At 56.9% G+C, this 26,633-nt stretch overlaps 3 protein-coding genes across 7 annotated transcripts in view; 2 read left to right on the top strand and 1 right to left on the bottom strand.

The window, feature by feature from the left end:
- Positions 1-21,280, bottom strand: part of LOC111158054 (paroxysmal nonkinesigenic dyskinesia) — a 60,670-nt gene extending 39,390 nt beyond the window's left edge. The window contains exons 1-3 of one of the 2 annotated variants that reach the window (XM_022520064.1): positions 21,202-21,280; positions 20,306-20,474; positions 18,795-19,185 (exon numbers count right to left, since the gene is read on the bottom strand). In XM_022520064.1, coding sequence (XP_022375772.1) covers positions 18,993-19,185; positions 20,306-20,474; positions 21,202-21,268 — 429 coding nt within the window. In that variant the 5' untranslated portion in view covers positions 21,269-21,280 and the 3' untranslated portion in view covers positions 18,795-18,992. Of the gene's footprint in view, positions 1-18,794; positions 19,186-20,305; positions 20,475-21,201 lie in introns of those variants that run through there. The other variant, XM_022519892.1, reaches the window with a different exon arrangement.
- On the top strand, positions 1,570-18,055 carry LOC111158223 (transmembrane BAX inhibitor motif containing 1). 3 transcript variants are annotated; one of them, XM_022520162.1, is made up of 12 exons: positions 1,570-1,662; positions 10,245-10,486; positions 11,922-12,022; positions 12,821-12,885; positions 13,062-13,115; positions 13,631-13,681; positions 14,171-14,210; positions 14,445-14,482; positions 14,668-14,755; positions 15,083-15,178; positions 16,169-16,222; positions 16,642-18,055. In XM_022520162.1, the coding sequence occupies exons 2-12, from the start codon at positions 10,285-10,287 to the stop codon at positions 16,786-16,788; spliced, it is 936 nt and encodes a 311-aa protein (XP_022375870.1). In that variant the 5' UTR covers positions 1,570-1,662; positions 10,245-10,284; the 3' UTR covers positions 16,789-18,055. The 3 variants fall into 3 exon arrangements, with proteins under 3 accessions (XP_022375870.1, XP_022375950.1, XP_022376029.1); XM_022520242.1 differs by lacking the exon at positions 1,570-1,662 and having other exon boundaries at positions 10,153-10,486; XM_022520321.1 differs by lacking the exons at positions 1,570-1,662; positions 10,245-10,486; positions 12,821-12,885 and having other exon boundaries at positions 11,928-12,022; positions 16,642-18,049.
- Positions 21,281-21,638: 358 nt separating the features above from the next.
- Positions 21,639-26,537, top strand: LOC111157623 (angio associated migratory cell protein). 2 transcript variants are annotated; one of them, XM_022519323.1, is made up of 11 exons: positions 21,639-21,836; positions 22,300-22,455; positions 23,128-23,247; positions 23,763-23,902; positions 24,170-24,314; positions 24,576-24,659; positions 24,764-24,879; positions 25,019-25,122; positions 25,251-25,341; positions 25,493-25,647; positions 26,071-26,537. In XM_022519323.1, the coding sequence occupies exons 1-11, from the start codon at positions 21,716-21,718 to the stop codon at positions 26,144-26,146; spliced, it is 1,308 nt and encodes a 435-aa protein (XP_022375031.1). In that variant the 5' UTR covers positions 21,639-21,715; the 3' UTR covers positions 26,147-26,537. The 2 variants fall into 2 exon arrangements, with proteins under 2 accessions (XP_022375031.1, XP_022374948.1); XM_022519240.1 differs by having other exon boundaries at positions 21,662-21,836; positions 22,297-22,455.
- The last annotated feature ends 96 nt before the right edge of the window (positions 26,538-26,633 follow it).

Below are 26,633 nucleotides of genomic sequence, written 5' to 3'. Positions count from 1 at the left end.
GTCAAATGCTCTACCCCTGAGCTATACCCCCTGGAGGGCACCTTCTGGAGAGGAGGCCTAAGTGTAGAGGACGCAAAGAGGTGTCCAGACGTCTGGGGCTTTGCCTTTCACCCAGGGCCTATTCTACTCTCAGGGTAGAGTAGTGTGACCTTCTTGCTTGGAAGGTCACATGTTGGGAGGGGACTTCCTAAAATGAAGTCTATGGCTTCTAAGATCTGAATTCACATTGAGAGCTGGGGTGGCTGGGGGAGGGGGGGTTAGCCTGCCAAAATGTCCACCAGTCCCCCTAAGTAACTCCGACTTAAATTATATCTATACGAATAAACATAGGAACTTTCAGATAGGCAATTTGAAAAAACATTTCTATTTTAATTGGTTTGAAATATACGATCTGAGTGGTAATCCTGCTTACTACGTTTACTCGTAGGCACACTGCTTTCACTCATGGGCTCGCAGGTTAAATCCTTCCCAAGTCTTGGTCTGTGACAAAGCTAGACTGGCCACCAGAGAGAATCATGGAAGGATAAGTGCTTAGAGATGGCTCTGGAATCAGGAGGGGTTCTAACTACATTTTGTCAAGTCTAAGGGTCCCACTGCTGCCATTCAAGAAGTTAGCGCCCTAGAGGCTGAGAAAGACATCCAGCGATAGTGTTGATTTGTGGCTATTAGCACTAGATAAGCGCCTGAAATAAAGCTGTTCAACGACCGGCAGCTTTGGCGTAATGGAAAAAAACATGGACTTTGCAACTATACACACTCGGGTGATGTTTCAAAAATTCCCAGAACCCGTTTCCTGGTCTGCAAAATAGCACTCGGAGGGCATCCTTGCATTAGGGGCTGGGAGGGCTGAGATAACAGGGCCACGAATACTAGTAACCTACATCCCAAGTCAGGATTTCTGAGTCTAAAACACCTGCTTTCCAGGTTGAAGTAACTTCAAGCAGGAAATGTCCTAGTTCCCAGGGACAGAGAGATTCCAAGTTCCATCTTTATGTTTGGACATTTGACGTTTTAAACGGTTTTAAAAGAAGAGAATTGTCAAGGATGTTCAGCACAGATTTGTGTCTGATAATGAGAAACGGGAAACAATTTAAGTGTCTTCCGGTAGGAAACTGATTTAACAAATCAGCATAGCTATGTGATAGAATACTTTGCGGCATTAAAATGACGCTTTTGAAGAATTATCTAGTGACAAGAAAAAGGTTCATGATAAAATGTTAAGTAAAATAAAAGCAATGGATAAAACATCATACAATGCGCCCCACTCTGGAAAGACAAGTAAAAAACACGTGCTTTCCGCAGGAAGTCGGGAGGCGTGTAGCGAACAGATTTTCCTCCTGTATGTTTGTGTTTTCTAAGTTTCCATCAATGATCACGTATTGCCTTTACATCCGAGAACCCTAGACGGTCGTCCGGGCCTCCGGAGGCGTGCGCCGAGCCGCCAGACGCGGGCGGGACCCCGGGCGGCCCCCAGCGCCCTCTGGCGGCATCCCGAGGCCCCGCCCCACGGGGGGAGGACGCGACGGGGCGGGGCGCGGAACCCCAGCCCAGCCCAGCCCAGGCCCGCCCAGCCCAGGACCGGCCCGCGCGCTCCATGCTGGACTAGCTGCGCCTGAAGGGAGGCCGGGAGTGAGGCCGGGAGCGCACCGTCGGAGAGGCCAGGCAAGTCAGGGGGCCGGGGCCGGCGGGAGTGGGAGACCGCGGGCCGGTGGGGACGGGGCGGGGGCTGGGGTGACGCCCCGAACTTTCTCCGAGTGCTCGGCCCGGGGAGGCGGCGCCGGGTGACAATCTTTGGCCCTCGCCCTTGGAGTTTCGCTTTCCCGCGGCGTCCGGGCGGCGGAGAGGCGCCTGTTTCGCGTTGGGAGCGGAGCAGTGGGTTGTGGGCCCGGGCGAGCGGGCCAGGGTCTGAGGGTGTCACTTCTCCCTCCTAATGCCGCGTGTGTCGTAGGGTGTGTCCACCATACGAGCCCCCAGAGTGGCCTGCCGCGCGCGGGAGGAGGGCTGTCAGGGCCCTGGGCCGGCGGGAGGGGGAGGGGAGCGGCCGGAAGGCTGGTGCCAGCCTAGGCTCAGCCAGGTGAATTGAGTATGGGAATGGGGGGGGGGGGCCTGGCTTTTGGGGTGGGAGCAGCCAGCGGCCCATTGTCCAGAGCGTGGAGAAGTGGCCACCCCTGTTACCGTGACTTTGCCTCGGCCCGCCTGCTTCCAGCCACTGTCCCTAGGCTGGGTTGAGAAAGGAACAAGGAAGTGCTGTCTGCCTCTTGCCCTCTCTGGGTCAGCATAAAAACCCAACAGGAACCTGGGAAAGGGGAAAACAAGTGGAGCCGGACAAGGAGCCAGGAGACGGTGGGAGGGCAAGCCGGGGAAGGCTGTTGGGAGGCTTGGCCCTGATCCGGGGGTCCTGCGTCAGCTCTTGTCCTTGGGGGGGGGGTGTTTCCATCCCCCCTCACCCCACTGTGGCCTGGGTGTGGTATCCAGTGGGTGATGTTCTACCTGATGCCAATTTAGGATGTGAGATAAGTGGAGGAAGGCCTGGGAACTAGGGTCAGAGCCAGATGTCAGGGCAGGTCCCTCGGGTGTCCAGTTCTCTGGAGCTCTGAAATATTCATCTCACTGGTGAGCTTTGGTTTCAAAGCTGGTGCCTTTGGCCTGGCCAGTGGTGGCAGCGGGAGTCAGGTGCTGCCTTGGGTCTGCTTTGTCTGGGGCAAAGTGGCAGCCATACTTTCTCTTCACCTGATTGCTGTCCCTGGCCCTCTAGGCTGGGGACCCAAACAGAGAGCCAGTTTGTAACTTAAGAACAAGTGGTGGGACCACACAGTGTCGAGGGCACTGACTTCCTCTGTCTTCTGGTGCCATGACCTCAGGGCCTCACTTGTAAAAATGGGCATGTCAGAGAGGTAATGTTGGGGTACACTGAAAGTGTGGGGAGTGCGTCATTATCAGGAGCTGGGGTAACAGCTGCTTCAGCTACAACACCTCCCATGGGTACGGGGGCCTTGGCTGGAAGCTGTCCTCCTCAGAGCACATCCACCCTCCCAAACTTCTCACCCTGGCTCCTTCAGAAAGAGCAGAAACCCCAGAGAAGAAACACACGCTCGTGTCTTCACAGGGCTGGAGTGGGAGGGCCAGAGCGGGCACGCTCAGACAGCTCTCTGGGAAGGAGGCCTCTGCTGACAATATGGTTAACACTGATGTGGGCCTTCTTGAATATTCTGCTGGGAATGCCGTGGAGGGGATGGCCTTGACCGGATCCTCCAACCCTAAGAGTCTGGGCTTCTAGACCAAAACCTGGGTGTTGTTTGGAAGTAAAGATATTCGGAAGTCCACAGGCCACAGTCCTGGCTGCCGAGAGTCCTCAGTACACTGGTCAGGGAGGAGGATGGATGAGTCTTTGTATTTAATGATCGGTACTTTTCTCATTCCATAAGGGTGATGTTAGGGGACGCCAGTCTCCTAGTTCTGTGCTGGTTGAAGATGTCGCCCAGCCCTTGGCATTAAGGCCACTGTGGAGATGACAGCAGCTGTCTTGTGGGGCGGGTGGTGGGGGGGAGAGGAAGGATCCCGAAGGATCCACTTGACGCAGAGTGAGGGGGCACGCTTGTACTTCACGTGACTGCTCCGAGAGCTGGCTAGGAGGACAGGGGCTTTAAGATACGAGGGGATCTTAAAGACAGGAATCATTCTCAGGGTTGGGTCTCTGTAAAACAAAGGTGGACTGGTCAGGATCCCACGGGATATTAATTAGGTGTGCCCTGATTAAAACTGTTTCAGGCTCAAGGAAGTCTGGGGGGAAGCTGGGTTCAACAAAGCTGAACAGTTCTTGCCCCCTGCAGGACGGCGCAGAGGCTGGATACGCCATTGTACCTTGGGAATTTCTGAAAGGGGTACTGATTGTTTTTCAGACTTCTCTGTTTCAGAGCTCATCCAGTAACATCTCCGGGGTGCTGTTCTTTAGAGCAGTCCGGGAAATGCCTGGTTGTATGAGTTTAGCTCTCAGCTCCAGGGTTCTGGGTAACTGGTCCCTCCCCGCTGCCCCATGGGGGCTGGTGTTGGGGGGTGGGGAAAGGAGGCCAAGGGAGGTCACTTGCCTGGTGGCAGGGTTAGAACTGGAGCCCAGTTCTCTTGATCTCCCTCCTGCCTGGTCGTCTTTCTTGTCTACACTGTTAGACTGTTTCTCTGCCGGCTGCGGGGTAAGTGAGCGCCCTGGAAATGCTGGCCACAGGTTCTAGAGGGCAACATGGGGACAGTTTGGTAGGGAGGTTGTTAGGGCCACTCCCATCCCTGGAACATGCCATGTGTCTCTGCCTCTGTAGCCGTTCTAGATGGGGAGTAAGCCCAGGTATAGATACTTGACGAAGCAGGGCGGTCTGCCCTGACCCGCTGTGCTCTGTCGGGCTGCTCCTTCAGAAGCAGAGGCTGTTGGAGTTGGAATAGACTAGATCTTTTGGCTCAGTGTACCCGTTTTATGGTGGGGAAGAGAGAGCCCAGGGATGGGGAGTGGCCCACCCGGACTCACAGAGGTGTTAGGAGCCAGACAAGAACTCTGCTGCCTGCCTTCTAACCCACGGCTCTGGCGTTGACTGACTCTCTCTAAGGGAAAGGCCCTCACTACACCAGCCCATCCTGGGTGCGGGTCTGTGCACGAAGGTGGCTGATAGGGGTGCCTGAGGGGCTCGTGTTCCAAGCAGGTGTAAAAGCAAAGGGCCTGGACTCTAAAATCGGATGTCTAGCCTGGGTTCCAGTACATCTCTGATGTTTGCCTGCTGTGGGCCCCTAGATCTGTTTTCCTCTGAATTTCAGTTTTCTCCTCTGGAGAGTGGGGGTAAGAACACACCTCAGAGGGCTGTTGTCAGGCTCAGACCTGCCTTAGGAGCCAGTGACGGGTACCCAGTACTCACTGCTCTAAGCTGCTCTCTTCCTTCCTGCCCGCCCTGCCCACTGAGGGAAGGCTTAGTCCCCTCTCCACCGTGGGTTGCTAATTACATCTGCCTCTCCTCCCTCCTAATCTCAAGACGCAAGGAAAAGCTGGAGATGAAAGGCAAGGGAGGAGGTGGCTAGGCGCAGTGTTTCTGAATCCTCCTTCCTTATCTGCACTTCCAGGCCTTTGGGACCAGTGACGTGGTTGGAGTCACTGAGCTTACCCACACTGGTGACACACTTATATTCCCCCCGCCCCAAGAAGGGTGACAGAGCTGTGGGACATGGGTCCTCCTTTGCTCTCCAGGGCGTCTTCCCCACCCCACCCCTCTCAGCTCGATCGGGAGAGGCTGCCCTGGCCTTGAGACCCAGGGGCGGGGAGGGAAGTCGAGGGTTGGCAGTCTTATCTGTTTCTGAGCAGGGTGGGGGCACAGAGGAGGGGGGCGGAACGGGAGGAGGGTGGCTTGTCCTGGCTCCGCCTCAGCTGTGTGTGTGCTTACATCTGTTCCTGGGTTCTCAGACATTGGGCAGGGCTGGGAATGGAAGTTCCAAACCGGTGACCCACAGGGCCTTTTGTGCGCTGGGCAGGAACTTTCTTGGTATTGGGGTTTCCTGGTGTGTCAGTCAACCAGATGATTTCTAAAGGCACTCTAGCTCTTTTTAGATCCATTCCGCGTCATGCTGTTATTCCCAGAAGCCAAGCAGACAGAAGGATAAGTTGATTCTGGGCCTCTTGGTCCGCATGCAGGCGGCCTGGTGACTTGCCCAGACACCTCTGGGTGTATCTTTTTACTTCGCTGCCCTGGAGGCTCTGTGCTGGGACTGGGGCGGGGGAGTGGGGGGCCGGTTCCTGGGCTGGGGGAGAGCTGGGGGTGTTGGGGTAGGTAAAGGAAACGGGAGGGAAGGACTGTGCTCCTACGTCTGCTGGGTGGGGTTTCCTGAGATGCACACTCTGAGCTATTCTTTCCATTCTGACTCTGGGCATCCGTTCCTGGCAGAGAGGAGGGCAGGCTGCCTGGACCAGTCAGCTGCTCCTTTCTGCGCGGGCACACACACACACACACACACACACACACCCTCTTGGTTCAACCCTTCTGTGCAGATTCCAGAGCTTTAACCCTTCAGGGGCCCCCAGGGGAGCCTGAGCCTGGGCCTCAGCTGGCTGGGCTGTGGTGGCCACACGGAGCTGGCTCCAGGGGAAGGGGCTGTTCCACCCCACGGCTGTATCCGAAATCCCTGACAGCCAGCGAGTCCTGCATCGGAGCCCACCTGCTTCTGCTGCCAGGATGGCTGCGTCTGGAGGAGAAAGGAGAGCTTCTGGCACCTTCCTGCGGGGGCATTGGGGTCCTGAGGATGGAGGAGCAAACTTAGCTCTGTAACATGGCAGGGATGGGGCAGAGTTAGAATGTCGTGATAACAGGCAAGGTGAGGAAGAAAGTTCTAATGATTCAGGCTTCCGGTAAGAGAACAGCCTGGCTCCCAGTTACTGGAGTGTGTTCAGGAGAAGCTGAGTACCTGCTGTGTTTTAGGACAAGTCAGGCTTCCAGTGGGGAGCCTTAAAGGTGCCTTTTAGCCCCTGAAGACCGTGAGCTCCTCCACTAGCTCCTGGCGGAACCCAAATGACCCGATTCCTGGTTTCTGGTCTCTGGATTGTCTCCCTTCCCTTTCCCCTCATTCCCTTTCAACTCCACGTTCTCCAGCTCCTGCCCTTAGTCATAGCTACAAAAGCAAACACCAACTACTTCCCCCTGTCCCTACTACCTAGGCGGAGGCCAGCCTCAAGCCTCATCCTTAGCAGAGGCCTTGAGACCATGAGGCCATGGAAGTGGCCAGGCCCCTCATGTAGGCTGGGCAGCAGTCAGCGGCCCCCCACCCCCCTACCCCGGCCCTGCCCGGAGGTGAGTGAGGCTGAACTTAGCCACTCCCCTGACTTGCCTGAACACTGTCTCCCTCTCCTGTGCCCAGGACTCAGAGAGCTGGGATGTGGTCCCAGCCCCGGGCCCAGCGCTGTGACCATGGATGGGTCACCTACCTTCCTGTGTGGTTGGTAAAGCGAGGGGGTTGGCTCGTCTTAGATGAGTGGACTTGCTTTCGGCTCAGGCAGTTAAGACTCCATCTCTGACCACCCTCCTCACCTCCTGGTGGTTATTTGGGAACTGGGATTGGGGGCTGGATTTTAGAGGGGGCTGAACAGCTCGGTGTCTACTTGTCATGTAAGCCTTCTGTTATTGCTAGAGTTTTAGATGGGTAGCCATGAGATGTGACGAGAGGCTTCGATGGACAGGGTGTTCAGCTGTGGGATTAGAGTGTGGCTTCAGGAGTCCATCTTGAGCTCAGGTGTGGACTTCATCGCACCCTAGCTAAGTAACCTTGGGCCAGTGACTTAATCCTTTCTTCATCTATGGGATAACATTACCCACCCTGTTGGACTACTGTGAGGATTAATAAAATAATAACTAAAAACAGCCACCGTTTACTGTTTTTATCGGGGGTCAGGTACCCCTCTAAGTGCTTCATGTGTAGTTCAGTTCTGTGGAGGGTACTAGTATAGTGTTAAACCCATTTTCCAGGTGGAAAAAATGAGGCATAGTGAGGTGAAGTGGTCCAGTGCCAGTCTCTGGTAAGCGTGGGCTGGTGGCTGAGCCCTTGGACACCTGGACTGTGACCTGCTATGTCCCAGCAGGCTGGTCTACTGGTGAATTCCTCTGAAACCAGAAGAGTCAGAGGGAGGGGCAAGGGAGGAGCAAGGGAGTCCTTATGCGTCAGTAGCCTTCTGAGTGGAAACTGGCCGCTGGAGTCTCCTGGGGGGCCCTTTCAAGGCTGACCTTGCCCTTGGTGATTCACCCCGCACCCAGGCCACAGCCCCTGTGGTCTGGGAAGGGACCAGTTGGCCTGGCTCGGCTTAGAGGAAGGAGGGAGGACCAGCTGCTGGCTGGACAAAGGGCAAGCTCCACAAAGCTGGGTGCCTCTGAGAATTCAGTCTGCTGGAGCTGGAAAGGAGCTCACAGATCACCTGGCCTGTGACATGTCATTTTACAGAGGTGGACCCTGAGCAGCCGACAGGGCCGGGTCACGGTGACATCCCTGTGGTAGCCCCACTGGGGCTTCCAACCATGTAGCCTTTCCTGCCAGGGTCTCTTGCGTCACGTTCAGCCTGTTCACCTGTGTACCACCACCCAGATGGCTGGGTGTCCCATGGACCCGGGGCCGGGATGGCTGTAATGATGACAGACAGAGAGCCCTACTGCAAAGGTGACCTGTTCACACCTCTACAAACAGGATGCCTTCTCTTGGTGGAGTTAGAAGGGGCTCCTGGAGACGGGCAGGCAAGGGGCTATAGAGAGTAGGAGCCTCTTGCCTTGGGATGAGAGCCAGTTTGTGTCTCATCCTTTTGAAAAATCTGTGAGAATTTACATATTACAACTACCTGTGCTAATTTCCCTTACAGGAAAACCAGAATATTGCCACAGGAAACCAGAATATTGCCACAGCAGTTCGTTTCCCTGTTTCTGAAACTCGCAGCACTCAGTGTTTGGTCTTTTCCTGTTCTCTTTGGCTCCTTATCTCGTCAGGTCACTCTCCTCCACTGTGTAGACCTTCACCACAAGCCTGGTGTGGACGCGCTGTCACACCCTCACTGCTAGAAAGGTCTTTCTTATTTCTGACCTGACACATTCTTGTTGTGCTGGTCTGTCTACTCTGGGAGGATGGAGAACAGCTTTCCTCAAAGTAACCCATTTAGAGGCCTGGCCTGTTACTTGATCCTTTCTCCCTGCCCCTCCCTACCTCCTCTCTGAGCTCTCCCACTTCTAAGAGAGAAGAGGCAACACAGTCCTTTCTCGGATCTCTGGACTCCGTGGAGTACCCTAGTAAGAGAAGCCAGTTCTCTCTTCCTTCCAGCAGAAGTTCTGGGGATGTCTGCCTGTCTGGATCCGGGGGTGCTTCCTCCCTGTGAGGTCCTAAAGTTCTGCCCCTGGGGAGATGCTGTAGGAGGAGGCTGTGGCACTGTCAAGGCTCATTACCAAGGACGTAGGGCCTTTCTGGGACCTCCTCCTTAGCTTTTCTCCAGCCCCAGCTTTGCCACCTCAGAGGGAATACCAGGCCTGGAGGACATTTATCTGGCCTAAGAGGCACCGCGAACGCAGTGTAACACAGATCATGCATACCCAGGCCCCTGAAGGCCTCGGTGCTGTTGTGCCTGCCTGCCTGCCTGCCTCTGCTGGTTCTGTGACCCTGGGAGTTATATGTCCCTTCACTGTTAGGCGCCTTGATTCCCTTATCTGAACTGAGCATTTGGGGCCGTACAACCTGGAGGTCGCTTTGAGCTGTTTTGGGGGCTCCCCCTCCTCGTTCTTCAGCCTTCCCCTGGCTATGGGAGTCTTCCTGCTGCAGAGAAGGTGTGGGCCAGATCTGGTGGCAGACTCCTCAGGGCGCTCTCCTTCCCCCTAGCCACAGCCCCTGCTGGGGAACATGGGGATACCAGAGGCCCTGGGGTTCAAGACATGTGTCTGTCCCTCCAGGGGGGTTCGGGGCCTGCAGACACTGTCCACTCCCCACACAACACAGCCAGAGGCTACTATAGATCTATCGGATGTGCCTCAGCTATTACCCAAAGGAACCAGAAAGCCCTGTCTCTGGCCTGCCCTTTCCTGCAGCTTCCCAGCTCCCAGTGGCCAGCCCAGCGCACCCACTCACCTAGACCTCTTCAGCGTCCCCTGACTCAGCCACTGGCCTCCCCTGACTCAGCCACTGGCCGTGGGCTGGCTGCACTCCGGCTTGGTGCCTGGTGGCTCAGCCCTGGGGTTCACTTGTTGTCCACACCCCTCCCCCTCCACTTGGAGCCTTGGCTCCTCCCCAGCTCTGCCTTTCAGGACCTAAGCTCCTGCCAGCTGCCCTGGGGGCTGGGCTGACCCCTGCAATGGGTCCCAGCTGGCCCTGTGACTCACCCAGAGGCTTGGCTGGTCCCTGGAAGCTTTGCTTAGCTGAGCACAGGGAGTTCCCGCCCTGCCCCGCCCCTCACACCACTGGGGCCCAGTGACTGCTCTGGGCTCCAGCACAAATCTCCCCTTCTGCTTTCCTGGGGCCTGAAACTGAACCAAAGTAGTGCCATGGCCAGAAAGCTGGCATGAAGGCAGAGGGGCTGGGGCTGAGCTGGTGGGGCCAGCAGCACTGTGGGGATCAGGAGGATGGCCTGAGGGCAGAGTGTGACACACGGGGATCATGATTAAGAGAGAGAATATGAGGGTCCCCTCTCCTTAGGGACAGCCTGGACTGGTGCCCCGTGTGCCGGCTGTGGGCACCCTTGATTGCTTTTCTCATCTCCATTTCAGGTGCCAGCAGCTGGGGTCTCCCCTCAGCCCGCGAGCAGCCATGTCCAACCCCAGCGCCCCCCCTCCATATGAGGACCGCAACCCCTTGTACCCTGGCTCTCCGCCCCAGGGGGGCTACGGGCAGCCATCCGTCCTGCCTGGTGGCTACCCTGCCTACCCAGCCTACCCCCAGCCTGGCTACGGTCACCCCGCTGGCTACCCGCAGCCGATGCCGCCTATCCACCCGATGCCCATGCACTACGGTGAGTCCCTGAAGGGAGCTGGGGGGAGGGACGGTGGGGCAGCGCTCGGCCCACACGAGACACCTCTTTTCCTTCCTTCTCAGCTTCCTGTCTCATCCCTTTTTTCATTTCCTCTTTAGTTCTCTCTTCTTGTCTCCCCATCTTTGTTAACTCCCCCACCTGCCCCCTCGGCACCTCACCCCCCCACCAGATGCCTGCTAGCCCCTTATTCGGCAAGGAAACTGAGTCCACAGTCACACACCAGAACTTACACATCACATGAGAAAGTGGCAGGATGAAGTAACTAGTTACTGTGTCCTAATTAGACAGTTGTCCCCTCTGCGCCCAGACTCCTCCCTCAGGAATTGCCTTTGGAACCGGAAGCACTTTTTTTTTTTTTTTTTTTTAAGTATTCTTGGTGCTAACAGGTCCTCCTCTGTTAAGATAACATCTGAGTTTTGCAAACGTCTAGAAGTCATTTGGATGTTTGGTATATGTCATGGCTCTGTTGGGTCCAAAATGAGAGATTAGATGCGGCGACTTTTAGTGAATGGCTCACGTGAGGATTTTGAAAGCGGTTCTCAAGGAAGCACTGAAGGAACATTTTGAGCCCCGCAGCCTCTGGAATGCCAGGCCACGGCCAGCCCTCAGCCGCCTGCACTTGTTCATACGTGTTCCGGCGGGGATGTTTGCACACCAGTCACATTCATGGTCACGCCCTGTCCTGGGCATGCAGACCCCTAGCATCCCTGAATGCTCATGTTTGCCAGATGGAGAACACGACCCCCGCTCTGTTCCCCATCCTCCGCACGTATAGTTCGTGTGTCTACCTGCCTTTCCTCTCTTCATTCCTGCCCTGCCGCTGCCAGCTCCTGTCACCGAGGCTCCGAGCCTGCCCCTGCCGGCTTCCCCACTAGGTCGTGACCCCCAGATGACAGGGACCATGGGTGTTCACACCCCAGAGCACCCAGGTGTGGGCCAGACACCCTCACGCAGGGAGCCCTCAATGAGTGCGCACTGGGGCGCCTAGGTGACTCAGAGGGTTAAGCCTCTGCCTTCAGCTTGGGTCATGATCTCAGGGTCCTGGGATCGAGCCCTGCATGGGGCTCTCTGCTCAGTGGGGAACCTGCTTCCCCCTCTCTCTCTGCCTGCTTGTGATCTCTCTCTCTGTCAAATAAATAAAATCTTAAAAAAAACAAATGAGTGTGCACTGACAGATGGGCTCATACCTCAGGCCCCTCGTGGCAGGAACACATGGCTCTGTGTGGTGTCCAGGCCAGCACTGGGTCACCTTGAGGGCGTCTAGAAAACCTGGCTGGGGTCAGGAGCTCCTGAGTATATGGCTCCTGTCTTTTGGCTGGAGATACTAGAGACTCTGACATAATGTCATGCGGGCTTCGGGATTGAAGCCACTTGTCCCACTCCCCTGTTGGTCACATGTGATCTTTCCCCCCAGGCCCAGGCCAGGGCTATGATGGGGAGGAGCGAGCAGTGAGTGAAAGCTTCGGGCCCGGAGAGTGGGATGACAGGAAAGTCCGACACACCTTCATCCGAAAGGTGAGACATGGGCTGGGAGGCCACTGTCCCTGGGCCCCTTAGGCCGGGGGAATGCGGTGCAGGTGACCAGGCACTGTGAACCCCGGGCATTCATTCCAATGGAGATATGCCGCTGCCTTCCAATGTCTTTCTGGTTTTGCCCTGCCATGGCGGTGGGGGGCATCTCCTCTGACCCATGTTCCCTGCCTCTCACTCCTTTCTTCCTTGACCTTGTGGCCAGGGACAGATTCAGTCTGGGAAAACCTAGGTGGGCTCCGCCGAAGTGTCCTGCCCTCCGCAAACTTCTTTCTCCTGTGAGACCGGCAGCCGCTCGCAGCCAGAACAGTCACACTTGTTTATGCCCCTCCTCTTCCCCAGCCCCCACATGCGCATGCGCTACTCTAGGTGGGCAAAGGAGCGGGCACAGGAGTGCTGTGTGAGCTGGGAGGAGCCAGCCTGGTGGGGGGGGGGGGGGGTGCAGGGTGGGAAGCAGGGAAGCTAGGCTAGCCATGGGACATGTGCAGGTGGGGGTGGGGGCAGAGGTGAGGGGATCGTAAGGAGCAGCTGGAGGTGGGGGTCAGTGTTGGGAGTGTGGGTAGCCTCTGAGCCAGACTCCTTACTCTGGGGTGGCCTTCAGGACAGGCAGCAGCAGGGGAGGGCCCTCAGGTGGAAGCGAAGTAAGACTAGATCCTTCAAAATTAAGAAAGAGCCCCTTCCCCACCATCAGAGCCGGTCTTTGGGGCTCCTAGGGGATGGCTGGCTGCTTCCTGGGGGGATGGTGTGACACGTGCTGCCCCCCGACCCTGGCTTGCGTTCCAGGTTTACTCCATCATCTCCATCCAGTTGCTTATCACGGTGGCCATCATCGCTATCTTCACCTTCGTGTGAGTCTGAGGACTCTGCCCAGTTCTACTGGGTCCCCTGCAGGGAGTGTGGGTTGGAAGGGACCCTGTGCTCAGGTGGACCCGAGGGGGAGTTTGTATGCGGTGGCTGGGAGGGCCTGGGCAAGGAGGTAGCCAAGCCTTGTGTGACTCCTCTCCCCTCCTCCCCTGCTCCACAGGAAGCCGGTTGGTGATTTTGTGAGGAGAAACCTGTTTGTCTACTACCTGTCCTAGTGAGTCTCTGCTCCCCTCTGCTGTGTGTGTGTGTGTTGGGGGTGGGGGGCTGGGCAGGGAGATGAGGGGGGAACCTCGGACCAGCTTCTCTCAGGGCAGGGATCAATATCCGTTCTGAGAGGGGCCCTTCAAGCTACCAGCTGTGCTGGGAAGTGTGGGTGTGTGGGAGTGACCCAGTGAGGACTGACAGCACCACAGAGCTCCTGAGAGCAGGGGTGGGGGACTGGTGGCAACGGGCAGACTGCCAGATGGTCCCCAAGTTCTCTTAGCTTCTCTGCCACAGTCTCCTTCAGCCTCCTTCCTGCCTAAACCCCGCATCTCAGAGATCTCCAGGGCCTTGGCTGCGGTAATCCTGTCCTGGGTAGCCTCCCCTCAGACTTCCAGATAGTTCTGTGGACGCCCAGCTTCCGAGAGCCCCCAGTCTGCTGGCCTGCTAAGTGCTGCCAGGCGGGGCCCGGAGGGGGCTGGGGGGTGGACGGGCCTGGAGACGACTTCCTCATCTCTTTCTTGCCAGTGCTGTCTTCCTGGCCACCTACCTGACCCTTGCCTGCTGCCAGGGACCCAGGTGAGTCCCAGACAGATGATGAGAAGGGACGGTGGGGGGCAGGGGGACAGATGTTTGGGGGAGAATGGGGATGCCGACAGCAGCTGAGTGGTGATGGGCACAGCTGAGGTACAGCTGTGTTCAAAGTCCCTTGCCTGTGTGGGATTGAGTCTGTCGTGTGGCTGCGGCTTTTACGGTACCTCTGCACGGTAGGTAACGCTTTAACCATTTCACAAGTAGGAAGAACCCAATGCTCATAGAGGCCGAGTAACTTCCTCACAGTTACACCGGCAGGCAGTGTATGAGCTGCAGACGGACCCGGGTCTGTCCCACTGGCCCATGTTGTCCCTGCATAGAACACCTGCGTGGGTACCAAAGGCCAGGCCAGCCTCCCTCCCCCAGGTCGAGGCCTCATTCTCCAAGCAACTGAGCCAAGAACTACCTTCTGCTCAAGGAGCCTCTGACACCTGGTGGTCCCCAAGTCACTTAATCACATCTCTTTCCCTTCAGACGCCGTTTCCCATGGAACATCATCCTGCTGACCATCTTTGTAAGTCACGAAGGGCGTGAGGGAGGGTGGGTCCCAGGGAAGAGCTGGAGACATGACCATGGAAGATGTCCCTGGCGCTCTCCCCCGACCCTAACCTGACCCACAACCTCGGTCTCCCCTTGGCTGCCTGGGACTCAGTCACACATGGCCCCAGCTCTGGCAGTCTGCCATGGCCGTGCCTCCAGGGGCCTGCCTTTCTTACATGTTCCACTCTCGTCTTTGTCCTCCCCTCAGACTCTTGCCATGGGCTTCATGACGGGCACCATTTCCAGGTATACTTGGGACAAATCACCACACTTTTGCGGAGTATTATGGGGGAGTGGGGCATCCCTGGGCTGGCAGTCATCTGCGTGGGTGGGGGGATGCTGGGCAGGATCCCTCTAGAAGTGAGAGTTTTGAAGTCATTCCTGCATGACTTATGCCTCTGGCCTCTCCACACTCCCTTTTTCCCCCGCAGCGTGTATGAAACCAAGGCCGTCATCATTGCAATGATCATCACTGCTGTGGTGTCCATTTCAGTCACCATCTTCTGCTTTCAGACCAAGGTGAGGGTATGGGGGTGGGGGGCTTCCCTGGCTACCCCACACCCCCTTTATTTATATAAACTGGCCCTCCAGGCTTGGCCCTGCAGCAGGCCTGCCATGGCCCAGACCGCTCTACACCAGGGATTTCCCTCAGAGACCCTGATCCCCTTCCCCTCCTATCTGTACCTGCATAACTCTTCCTTGCATCGGTTCTTAGAATGTCATGGTTACTACCGCGCCTTCTAGGAGGCAGCACTGGGACTTCGTAGTTGGGGAGCTGGGGCAGTCTGGCTGGGCTGCTGGTTGTGACACTCATCTGATGGGTGCCTCCTTCTCCCTTCTCGGCAGGTGGACTTCACCTCGTGCACAGGCCTCTTCTGTGTCCTGGGAATTGTGATGATGGTGACTGGGATTGTTACTGCCATTGTGCTGTCCTTCAAATATGTGAGTGTCCTAGGAGAGCTGGGCTCAGTGAATCTAGCTCTGAGGAGACTTTCCATATAAAGTGTTGGAGTAGGCCCCACCCAGGCCTCTGGGCAGGCTCTGACTTCTGGAAGCCCTCCACTGGCTAGCAAAGGGACCAACACCAGAGCACCATCCTTTGGGTTAGGGTAATCTCTATGTGGAGTTAGAAGGCCCTGGGAGACTTAGAACTCGAAGCCTGGTCAGCATAGCAGAATTCCCATGGGAAGTAGTGGGTGAGATGTGCCTGACAGCTGAGGTTAGGTTCTAGAAGGGAGATGGGAGAGGTGCCCAGGACTAAGAAGATGGGCTTGGAGGGAAGGGACCTGCGAGGAGGGGAGCACAGTGCTGGGAGGGCACCTGCCTACCAGACCATGGCCGGCCCTGGCCTTCTGTGAACAGGCAGGTGGAGGGCTCCAGGATTCTGGCAGTCCTTAGTGTTCCTGGGGGCCTCCTTCCCAGGCTGGCTGCAAGAACCACGATTAAGTGTGGACTAGGACTGGGGGAGAGGTGACAGGGCTCTTCAACCAGTGCCTGCCTGGCTCTGCCCCTCCCAGAGTGATAACACAACCACCTGCTTTTTTCCAGAAGTACAGGGGATACTTCTGTACCCTAACTTTGGAGACTGGTGTCATATGAGCACTGAAGGATGGACTCTGTTTTCTCTGTCCAAATTTGTTACTATTCTTTTTTTTAAAATAATCTCTACACTCTATGTGGGGCTTGAACTCACAACCCCGAGATCAAGAGTTGCATGCTCCACTGACTGAGCCAGCCAGGCACCCCAAATATGTCTCTCCTCCTAATTTCTTCGATCTAGAAGGCAGAACTGGTCCTTTCATGTAGCTACCTTCCTCGGTCTCCTGACTCAAGTGCCAGAAGTCAGGGGCGGGGGAGAAGCCGGTTCTGAGGAACTGCCTGGGCCCGTGCTTTGCTAAGATCTCTAACACCATCCCTGCCCCCTCTCCCCAGATTTACTGGCTCCACATGGTCTATGCTGCTCTGGGGGCCATCTGCTTCACATTGGTGAGTAAGGACCTGTTCCCTCTCGGGAGGGGAGCTGAGGGGCTTGGGTAGGGAGTGACCAGAAGGATAGAGCATGATTTTAGGCTGCGTTGGAGGCAGGGGCGGGCCACAGCTACCCATCCCTCTCTTCACTGTCAAGAGGGGACTGCTTTTCTGGGCATTCTTGCCCCCTCTTGTTCACTACCAGCTAGGGAGCACACCCAGGGAGCCATATCACAGATGAGGGTGGGTCTCTTCCCCTTTCTAGATGGTGGGCCCCTTGTGAGTAGACACCATGTGCTGTGCTGTTCATTAGCTTTCTCTAAGCAGCACTGAGGCTCCCAGGACAGATCTGCTGGGAACAGCTGAAACGAGAACCAGAAAGGACCTCTGGCCACTGAGCCCCTGGGTCCTCACGTGTGCCTTCCCTGTTCCTACAGTTCCTGGCTTATGACACGCAGCTGGTCCTGGGGAACCGGAAGCACACTATCAGCCCCGAGGACTACATCACTGGCGCTCTGCAGATCTACACCGACATCATTTACATTTTCACCTTTGTGCTGCAGCTGCTTGGTGATCGCAATTAAGGAGCATCGCATTCCGCCCCTCCGTGGGTTCTCCCTTCCCTCGAGGGCTGGGAGGCTGTGACTGGAGTCTGGACCTCACATCCGTCCCTTTCCTTTCCCTCCAGTAACATGCCCAGTTTCTTTTCTGTCCTGGGATGGGTGGCCTCTCTGGCGGGGGACGCACAGGTACCTGGTGGGCTGGAGGAACTGGGGACTAACTTGCCGTTGGCAGACCCAGACAGCACGAGGCAGATGTGCCTTCTTCCTCCACCCGCTACATGGCACCAAACTCTTCTCAACAGCTCTCAGTAGAGAGCCTATTCTCTAGCCAAAAAGGAATACAAGCAGTAGAAGTGACTTCAAGGTGATGAGGTGTCCCCTCCCACCTCTGCCATAGGCTTCCAGGGTCTGTAACTAGAGCTATTTCCTCCCTCAATGCCCCAGAAAGCCAGAGAACTTTGTCCCCAGCCTCCTGGACTGCTAGGCCATTATCCAGTACTCCTTTGACAACCCTTGGTGCCTTTGAGCTCGTGAAAGTAGAAGAAATCTGTGCCCATGGTCTTCCCCCGCTTCAGTCCCTCTTCTTTCAATGGCATATGCGTATATACTGTTTATTTGGAGCGGGGCAGGAAGAGGAGAGTAAGCAAAGTCAAGCACAGGGGCCAAGCACAGAGCAGCATCTCCCCTGGGCTTCCGCAGCGCTTCTGGTAGTGGAGAGGACAGGCCTGTTCGCAGCCGCCTGGGGCCTCCATGGGTGCTTCTGAGATCTCTGGTCAGAGAGACCTCTGGCTTCCTGTGCCTAAGCTGCTCAGAGCAGAAAGTGAGGAGCAAAAGTCAGGCAATGGGGTGGTTTGTAGGACTGTAAGTGTGGCCAGGAAGTAACGAGGAGGAAGAGAGGCCAGGGTGGGGGCAGGGGAAACGCTCTGTGTCTTCCACCTGGTCTGAGGGAAGTGAAAGCCTCCTGTGGTGTCCCTGGAAATGTCTGTGTTCTTTCCTTACGCTAACCTGGGGAGGATCCTGAGCGAAAGGAGACTTCCCCTCAGTTTGTGTTGGGGGATTTTAGACTTGAGCCTTATCTCTCCAGCCAGCTGCCACTTTCTTCATGACATCAAGTGCCTCAAGCTGAAATGGGGAAGGGGGACAAGAGTCACTCTGTCGGTGGGGGGTGGAAACCGAATGAGCCTGAGAGTATCAGCCTGAAGTAGGACTTCTCTTAACTACTTGGTCCTAAATATATCATGCAAAAGGACATAACTAGAAATGTAATAAAGTTTTATGTTTAGAAGTTAAACCCCTATTTGGATCTGATTTCTTTAAGGTGGGAGCTCTGGGAGTGCTGGTTTGGCTCTGCCCAAAGCACCCACTTCCGACTTCTGCATTCTGGCTTGGCGTCTTCTGCCTTTGCTAAGATAACCAAATACATTTTGCCCCACTGCTTCTTGGTGATGGATGCCAAAGACTGGTAAAGGTTCAACCTGGAAATATCGGGTCTGGCAGGGACCTGTCGGAGCAGTGGCACATGACCTTTTCTGCATCATGGACCCTTTACAAAAGCACACAAGAGCTATGAAGTCTCCTCCCCACAAAGCTGTATGTGTACGCACAATTTCACAGGTGGGGATGGGGGGAGATGAACCACAGGTTCAAGTTTAGAACCCATGTCTTAGACATCACTAGCCCAATCCCTGTTACAAACAAGGAAACTGAGGCCCAGAGGGCCCAGTCACTTGGACCGGACCAAGAGGAGGAGTTACCCCCACCCCGCCCCCCCCCCCCCCGGAGGGCCCTTTTTGATTTCTCTTTTTTTTTTTTTAGAGGCTCAGGGGGCCCCGCCCTCCTGGCCAGCAGCTCTGAAGGCTTGGTCCCCTGCGCCCGAGCCTAGGCTTGTTGTATTTAAGTCTCTGTGGTCTCCCCAACCAGCCAGCCAGGAACACTGAGGGCTTCTGTGAGAGGGAGCACAAGTAAGTAACCAACCCCTCCCTCGGCCCCTCCCGTCCCAAGGAATTCACAAGCCCACTCCTGGTTCCTTGGCGCTCAAAACACTCTGACTTTATTTGCCTTTGGCCGGCTTCTGGGGAGAACGGGCAGGCGCTGGCAGCGGCCTGAGCTTCTTGCGCCCTCTGGCGGCCCTCACGGGCAAGGGCTGGAATCCTGGCCAAACCCAAAGGACTTCACAGTCTTGAAGGCCACAGTCAATAGAGTCTAGGGGAGGGCTGCAGTGTTCCTCAGGCTTGCACCCCTGACCCAGCTTCAGGAGACAGGGCGTGTTGGGAGGAGGCCCTGAACCTCTGGCTCTCATACTCGCCCGTGTTGGATGCCCGCATGTTCTGCCGAGCCTTCATCTGCTTCAAACGGTCCTTGTCCACTTCCCGCTTGGTGAGGATGAAGAGGAGGATACCACAGGGGAAGCCGATGGCCCTAGGGGTGGGGAGATGTGCACGGGGTTTGGGGAGGGGCCAAGCCTGAACCAGAGGAGCTGGGGGAATCTCATTCCAGCTTCATCGGTCGCAGGAAGACTGCAATACCTCTCGTTTCTGGGCAGCCTCCTCCAACTGGCTGCTGGAGGGCCCTAAGCAAATCAGATCCTGGCTACCGCACTGCTTTAAACTCCCTAACAGCTCTCCGTCACTTCCCAGCCAAATCCAAACTCTTAGGCACAGCACAAAAGGCCCAGTATGGTTGGTCCTCTGCCCACCTTTTCACTCCTGTCCCCTACAGTTTCATGCCCCTCGACGTGAGCCCTGCGATCCTGCCATACCGACCATGCAAGCTTCTCCAGACGGCCCATCCTCCTTCCCTCTCCCAAGTGCTGGCAAAGGTTCTCTCTGCTGTAACCGCCCCACACACATCCCTTCCCAGACCCCCTTCTACATCTGAGTAACCACCGCTACCTGCTTGGCACTGTGGTGTGGGGTAGAGCGCATGGAGTCACGAGACCTGGTGGGAATCCCACCTCTGAATCTTCGTTCCCTCCTCTGTGAAATGGGATGGAATTTTAAAAAAATGTTTTGTCTTTTGGATTTAGGGGATGTGACATTTATCTCAGAAAAAACTAAAACATTCCATTGTAAAGTACTGGCACACCTCAGGTGCGGAAAAAAGTGTTAATTTTCCCCTTCTTTCCTTTAATATCAATCAACAATACACATTAAGGTCAGAGTCAGATCCAAATAAGGATATACTGAACACCTAGATGCTACTTATACAACTAACATAATCTCACATGATCTCAATGATTTCAATGAAAGACCTCAATGGGCTTTCAGCCCAAGCTCCCAAAAGAGAGAAGGCGGCCAGGGACCCAAATTCAAATGAGATCAGCTCAGCTTACTACACAGAAAACCCACTGTGCCTCCAATTCCACATACTTTCCCACCTCCCCTCCGCCACTGCTCTGCGATTCCAGTCCTCAAACCAAGCAGTTCTGTCCCCACAACCTCGATTCAACTCACCACCTGAAACTTGGAGAAGTTTCTGGGTCCCCTCCTCCCCTGTGCCACTCCCCATTGGTGGGTAAAGAGTTTTAGTTAAAACTCACCAGGCGAGTCCCACAGCTTTCATGGGGTTCTTGCCCCTCTTTCTGGGAATGTATTCCAGCTCCGGGGAAAGGGACTCCGGCTCCTCCTTGCACTCTGGGGAGCTGTGGCTTTGTAGTGCCCGGGTCCTGTTCTGGGAGGCCTTGTTAGCTGTGGCTCCTGAGAGAATTCCTGTGGATGGAAAGGAGAGTCAGTAAGAGAGGATGAGAAGAAAGCCCAGGGGAGGAAGGGGAGTGACAGCAGTTTGAAGTAACAAGTGCCAGGGAGAATCCAAAGGGAAATGGGAAAATTGCCATCGAGGTGGCACCTCTGGAAGCCACTTCCACGTCACTGCGGGCTCATCACCCTGGTGCCAGGAGAGCGAGCTTCGTTGTTCTTCATCTGCTCGGACGACAGGATGTGAAGGACTGCAGTGGGGCTCACATAAGTCGTATGAAGGAAATCCGAGGAAAGGTTTTCAAACTGCAGGATATTAGCACTGGGAGCTTACTCTCTCCCCTTATTTTAGACAAGAAGAAACTAAAGCCCCGAGAGACGAACTGCTTCGCCCAAGGTCAAACTGCTAATTATCCGGGGCTAGAACCCAAGCCTCCAGAAGCCCAGGGCTCTTTCCTCTGCACTGCGGTGAGTGTGAAACACCTGGAGCGCGGGAGTCTAAAAGGCTTCCCCAGAGCTCCCTCTCGCAGCATGACCCCAGAGGTGTCGCGTAACTTGAGGGCAGGGGGATGGACTGTGTGACCTCTAGAGAGCATCTTTTAGCCCCCAGACTCTTTATGATCCTGCAGAGCGGGGTGCGGGGAGGAATCGACAGCCATGATCTCCTGCTATCGCTGGTCGGGATGTATTAAAAAAAGGGGATCCCCTGCCGTCCTGCCCTCCCCGGGGTCCCTCTCCTTACCCCGGAGGACGCGGGCATTTCTCGCCCCCCGGCCCTTCAGCGCCGTAGCAGCTACCACCGCCGCCATGTTCGGATCCCACCCCCTTTCACCGCGCTCCCCGCCGGGAATTGTAGTTTGCGTAAAGGGCCTCCCCCGCTCCTTCCGCCCTGTCTACAGACCAGAAACTACAACTCCCAGAAGCCTGCGAGGGGACCTGGGAGAACTACTCTTCCCAGGAGACCCCGGAGGCGCGCACGCTCGCTTGTTTCTCTCCTGTTGGAGGCGGAGTCAGGCCGGGCGGAGTTTGGGTTCTCCCCGCCACGCCCCGGCCCCTTCTCCCAACTCTGGCCTCTGATTGGTGGGTCGGGCAGTTAGCCCCCTTCACTATTGGCCTAGTGGCCGTCGCTCTTTCTGCCGGGGAGTTGCCTACGCCTACTTCCTCCCGGGAGGAGGGGCTCGAGTTCCGCGTCGTCGCGCAGAGCTGACTCTGGGAGGCGTTTGGGCCCAGAGAAGTGGATCGGCCGCTTGCGCCGCATGGAGTCCGAATCCGAGAGCGGGGCCGCCGCTGACACCCCCCCACTAGAGACCCTGAGCTTCCATGGTGATGAGGAGATTATCGAGGTGGTAGAACTGGATCCTGGTCCGCCGGACCCAGGTGAGAACTGCCGCTCCTCAGGCCGTGGGACAGGAGGCGCTCACCCCTGGCTTCTGACCCCTGCTTCTCCCCCCTCCCTTCCTCTCCCCACAGGTCATTCCTACCGACCCCTTTCGCCCTTCCCCCCTGCCCTGCCCCCACACTTAGTTCTTAGGCCTGGCAGGGGTGGGGGTTCCCCTGACGCCTCCTCTGGCCCTTCCCCTCACACACCCCCTTCCCATCATCCCCTCGGTCCTCCCTTCCCACACCGTCTCTGGCCAACCCCGGGTCCTCAGACCTCTCCTGTCCTTCGTCCCCCGTGTCCCCGCCTCCCTGCCGCTTCTACCCTTGCTTCTCCCTCTCTGTCTCACCTCAGCCGACCCTCTTGCTACACCCCAGCGCCTCAGACCTCCCCACCACTTCTCCCCTTCCCTCATTTTTACTGTCTGCCCAGCCGCATCTCTTAACCCTCTCCCCAAAGCAGATGATCTGGCCCAGGAGATGGAAGATGTGGACTTCGAAGAAGAAGAAGAAGAGGAAGAGGGCAACGAGGAGGGCTGGGTTCTAGAACCCCAGGAAGGGGTGGTCGGCAGCATGGAGGGCCCAGACGATAGTGAAGTCACCTTTGCATTGCACTCAGGTAGGTCTCTGAGGGGATCCGCCATCAACTCAGTGCACGTGGGCATTGGAACATCAGACTCCTGCTGTGTAGGGAGCCTTTGGAGGGACAGGGAGTTGGGAAAACAGAGGCTGGCCTTGCCCTGGAGGAGCTCACACTGTGAGGGCCTGGGGGAGAGCTTGGCTCCTGAGCCGGCTGGCTTCAAATCCTCCTCTTGTTCCTTAGCGATTTACGATCTTTATTAATCTCTCTGGGTTTTAGTTTCTTTTCAGAAGGTTACCTTATAGTAAATTAGAGGTAGTTGTACCTTTTTGAACGTGTTTTATATAATTCTCTCAAATATTAGCCCTTAATAAGGGAAGTGACATGGTGCTTTCCTCACTCTGTGCTCAGCCTGGTGACACCCTGTGCTGAGACCTGGAAGCCTGCACGTGTACACTCCTTGTCTATCTGGGGCGGTGAGGGCAGCAGCACTGGGGAAGGACTTGGAGCCTGGCAAGCGTGGGCTGGGATTGCTCCAACAACTTGATGCTTGAAACTTAGAACTTGGATGCACCCTTCTTTTCCAGGAGGAAAGACATGTTGCTTTGGGTGGAAGGGGATGGGCTTCCTGAAGGTCCCGAAGGACAGAACCTGGGGTTGGGGGGGCGGGAGAACCCTGTCCGCTTACTCATGGAATATCTCTTGGGATAGCGTCTGTGTTTTGTGTGAGCCTGGACCCCAAGACCAACACCTTGGCAGTGACCGGGGGTGAAGATGACAAGGCTTTCGTGTGGAGGCTCAGTGATGGGGAGCTGCTCTTTGAGTGTGCAGGTGAGGGGTTGCGGGTGTAGTTGTGTTACTTTGGAGGTCTTGGGGGCTAGCCTGCAATGGTTGTGCATCCAGCGCCATTTACTGGTCCCCATTTGGGGCGAGCTCTGTGCTGAACCCAAGGACCTCAGAACAGAATAACCTAGACTATCTTGGGCATGGGGAGGGAGCCAGTATTGGCCCGAGGAGTCTGGGGATGGTCTGGGAGGAGGCCGCGGCCGCAGGATATTTAGACAGAGAGGAGGAGCCGGTTTTTTGGGCAGAGGTATGGAGCAGACAGAATGGGGAGGACATAGGCCTGGGCCAGCTAGGCATGGTTGAGTGGAAGGCTAGCATCACTACCCCTAGGGAGACCTGGGGGGATTGGCTGAGTATTGACTCCTGGAGTGGCAGTGAGCTTGAGGCCCCTGTTATGGTGGGACCGACCTTTCTCTTCCCAGCTGGTCCTTTCAGGGGGCCAGACACCTGGGTCCTGTTCTCCTGACGTTCTCCTCTCTTTCTGCCTCCTTCCTTTGCAGGCCATAAAGACTCTGTTACTTGTGCTGGTTTCAGCCACGACTCTAGCCTCGTGGCCACAGGGGACATGAGCGGCCTCTTGAAAGTGTGGCAGGTGGACACCAAGGAGGAGGTCTGGTCCTTTGAAGCAGGAGATCTGGAGGTGAGATCTTCAGAGTGGTGTTGAGCTGTGCGGGGCCTTGGTAGGTGCCAAGAGTTGGTGGGGGGTGGGGGTCATCCAGTCTCGCCTTTACCAGACCGTGCCGGCTTGAAGGCAGTGTGCTGTCCAGGTGCGGCACGAGCGTCTGGCTCTGTTCCTGTCCAGTCCCTGCCACCCTCAGAAGCAAGGACAGCTTGGGTGGAACTTAAGGAAGGGCTCCTTGGGGAATGGGGTGAAAGGCCTGCCTGCTGACCCCTCCTCTCTGTCCAGTGGATGGAGTGGCACCCTCGGGCACCTGTCCTCCTGGCTGGCACAGCTGACGGCAACACCTGGATGTGGAAGGTCCCAAATGGCGACTGCAAGACCTTCCAAGGCCCCAACTGCCCAGCTACCTGCGGCCGAGTCCTCCCTGATGGTGAGGGCCGCACCCCTTGCTGTCTGCCAGGCTGCTGGGCGGTGGGCTGCAGGTTTCTGTGGCGTCTTGGGCTCCCTCCTGGGCCTGAGCCGGCCAGCTCTGAGGTTTGCTGTCCGGAACATGGACCCAGGCCCCAGAGCAGACAGCTTCTGCTAGTCCCAGGGGCAGCGTCTGCTCCCTTACCCTCCCTGCCATTCCCTTGCTGGGTGTGTCTGAGAGTGTTGTCTGTCCTCCCCTCCATCTGTGCCTGTGGGTCTTCAGGGAAGAGAGCTGTGGTCGGCTATGAAGATGGCACCATCAGGATCTGGGACCTGAAGCAGGGAAGCCCGATCCACGTACTAAAAGGTCTCCAGGGTGGGACAGGGGTTCCCTGGGTCTCTGTGCGGAAGGCCTGGGGTGGGATACGGGGGCCACGACGAAGCCTTACTTCGCCGTCCGCTCTTTCCTAGGGACTGAGGGTCACCAGGGCCCTCTGACCTGTGTCGCCACCAACCAGGACGGCAGCCTGATCCTCACCGGCTCTGTGGACTGCCAGGCCAAGCTGGTCAGTGCCACCACCGGCAAGGTGAGTGTAACCCAGAGCCAGGCTGCTGAGCCGCTGCCTCCCATGCCCACCCCACCTCCACCCCGAGACTCTTCTGGTCCCCTTTCCTCCCCTTCATCAGCCCTCCTCCCACCCTCAGCTTCTCTCCCGGGGATTCTAGGTGGTGGGTGTTTTCAGACCTGAGACCGTGGCGTCCCAGCCCAGCGTGGGAGAAGGGGAGGAGAGCGAGTCCAACTCTGTGGAGTCTTTGGGTTTCTGCAGCGTGTGAGTGTGAGAAGGGCCTTGGCCTGGAGAGGAGGCCAGCTGGGGAGGAGGGTTTGGCGAGGGGCGCCTGGGCAGGGTGCGGGCATCCAGGGCTGTCCGCTAGTCTGAGTGGTCCTCTCCTCGCCCAGGATGCCTCTGGCAGCTGTCGGCTACCTGGATGGGACCTTGGCCATCTATGACCTGTCTACACAGACCCTTCGGCACCAGTGTCAGCACCAGGTACGGGCAGCCTGGAACCCTGGCAGGGCTTGCTCTCTGGTGCCCCCCGCCCCGCCCCCTCCCTACCCTTCCCCACCCTCCCTGAGAGCCAGCGGCAGGCCCCCCGCTTCTCTGGCCCTGATGCCCCCTCTGTCGCCTGGCACCCGCGCAGTCAGGCATCGTGCAGCTGCTGTGGGAGGCGGGCGCCGCCGTGCTTTACACTTGCAGCCTGGACGGTGTCGTGCGCCTCTGGGACGCCCGCACTGGCCGCCTGCTCACAGACTACCGGGGCCACACGGCCGAGATCCTGGACTTCGCCCTCAGCAAGTACGAATCTGGCAAGGGCTGGAGTCTCTTTGAGTATCTGGAGGATGGGAAGGGCCCCTGGGGGGCCGCAGGGTCCTTGGGGTGTGGGAGGGACTTCCTAAGGGACAGAAGGTGGGCCCCAAGGCCTGCTGGCAGCCTGTGAGCCCAAAGTGCAGGGAAGCCTGAGGGAGTTGTCGCTTCCAGTGGTTGGGGACCTGCGTGGGCGCTCACATCTCTGTTCTGGCACTGAGGGGCTGGGACCATCTCCCCCATGCTGCGGCTCTTGCTGACGCCCTTACTGGGTGCAGGTGTCCAGCATGTTCACTTGACGTGGACACGGCAGCCCGGTGCCAGGCACCAGGCCCCCTGAGGGCCTCAGGGCGGTGGGCTTGAGGCCGGGCCTCAGGGCCCTCAGTCCCATTGACCTGTGCTTTCTGTCCACAGAGATGCCTCCCTGGTGGTGACTACATCAGGAGACCACAAAGCAAAAGTATTTTGTGTCCAGAGACCTGACCGCTAATGGCTGCAGCCTCTGCTCTGGTGTTGAGGGCTGAAGGGAGAACCCCACCAGCAGAGGCGGTAGGGTATGGGGAAAGAGGAGGCGGGGGCCTTGGACTACTTTCCAACCCCTTCAAACTGACTTGCCCCCTTTGTCCCTTCTCTTAAGAGACCCACCCCTTGCGCCCGCCCCCACCCTCGCCCAGACCTGTGGGTCCCTCAGAGTGGGGGGGTCAGGCCTCTTTCTCATTCACCTTCATTCGCTGGTGTGATCACGGGGCTGTGTGTTTGTATGTGGGGAGTAGGTCCTTGAGGTTCCCGTTCTTTCCCTTCCCAAGTCTCTGGGGGTGGAAAGGAGGAAGAGATACTAGTTACAGATTTTAAAAATGTAAATAAAATATACTTCCCAGAGACTGTGTGTGTGTGGGTTTTGTGGCATCTGGATGTGAGAAACCAGGGAGGGGCGTGTCGGGGTAAGCGGCCCCGCAGAATCTGCTAGGCTTTGAGAG

The sequence above is a fragment of the Enhydra lutris genome, unplaced genomic scaffold (assembly GCF_002288905.1).
Source record: "Enhydra lutris kenyoni isolate GAN:26980312 unplaced genomic scaffold, ASM228890v2 scaffoldscaffold1, whole genome shotgun sequence".
NCBI lineage: Eukaryota > Metazoa > Chordata > Mammalia > Carnivora > Mustelidae > Enhydra > Enhydra lutris.
The sequence above is the reverse complement of the archived record's forward strand: the minus strand, read 5'-3'. Positions and strand labels throughout refer to the sequence as shown.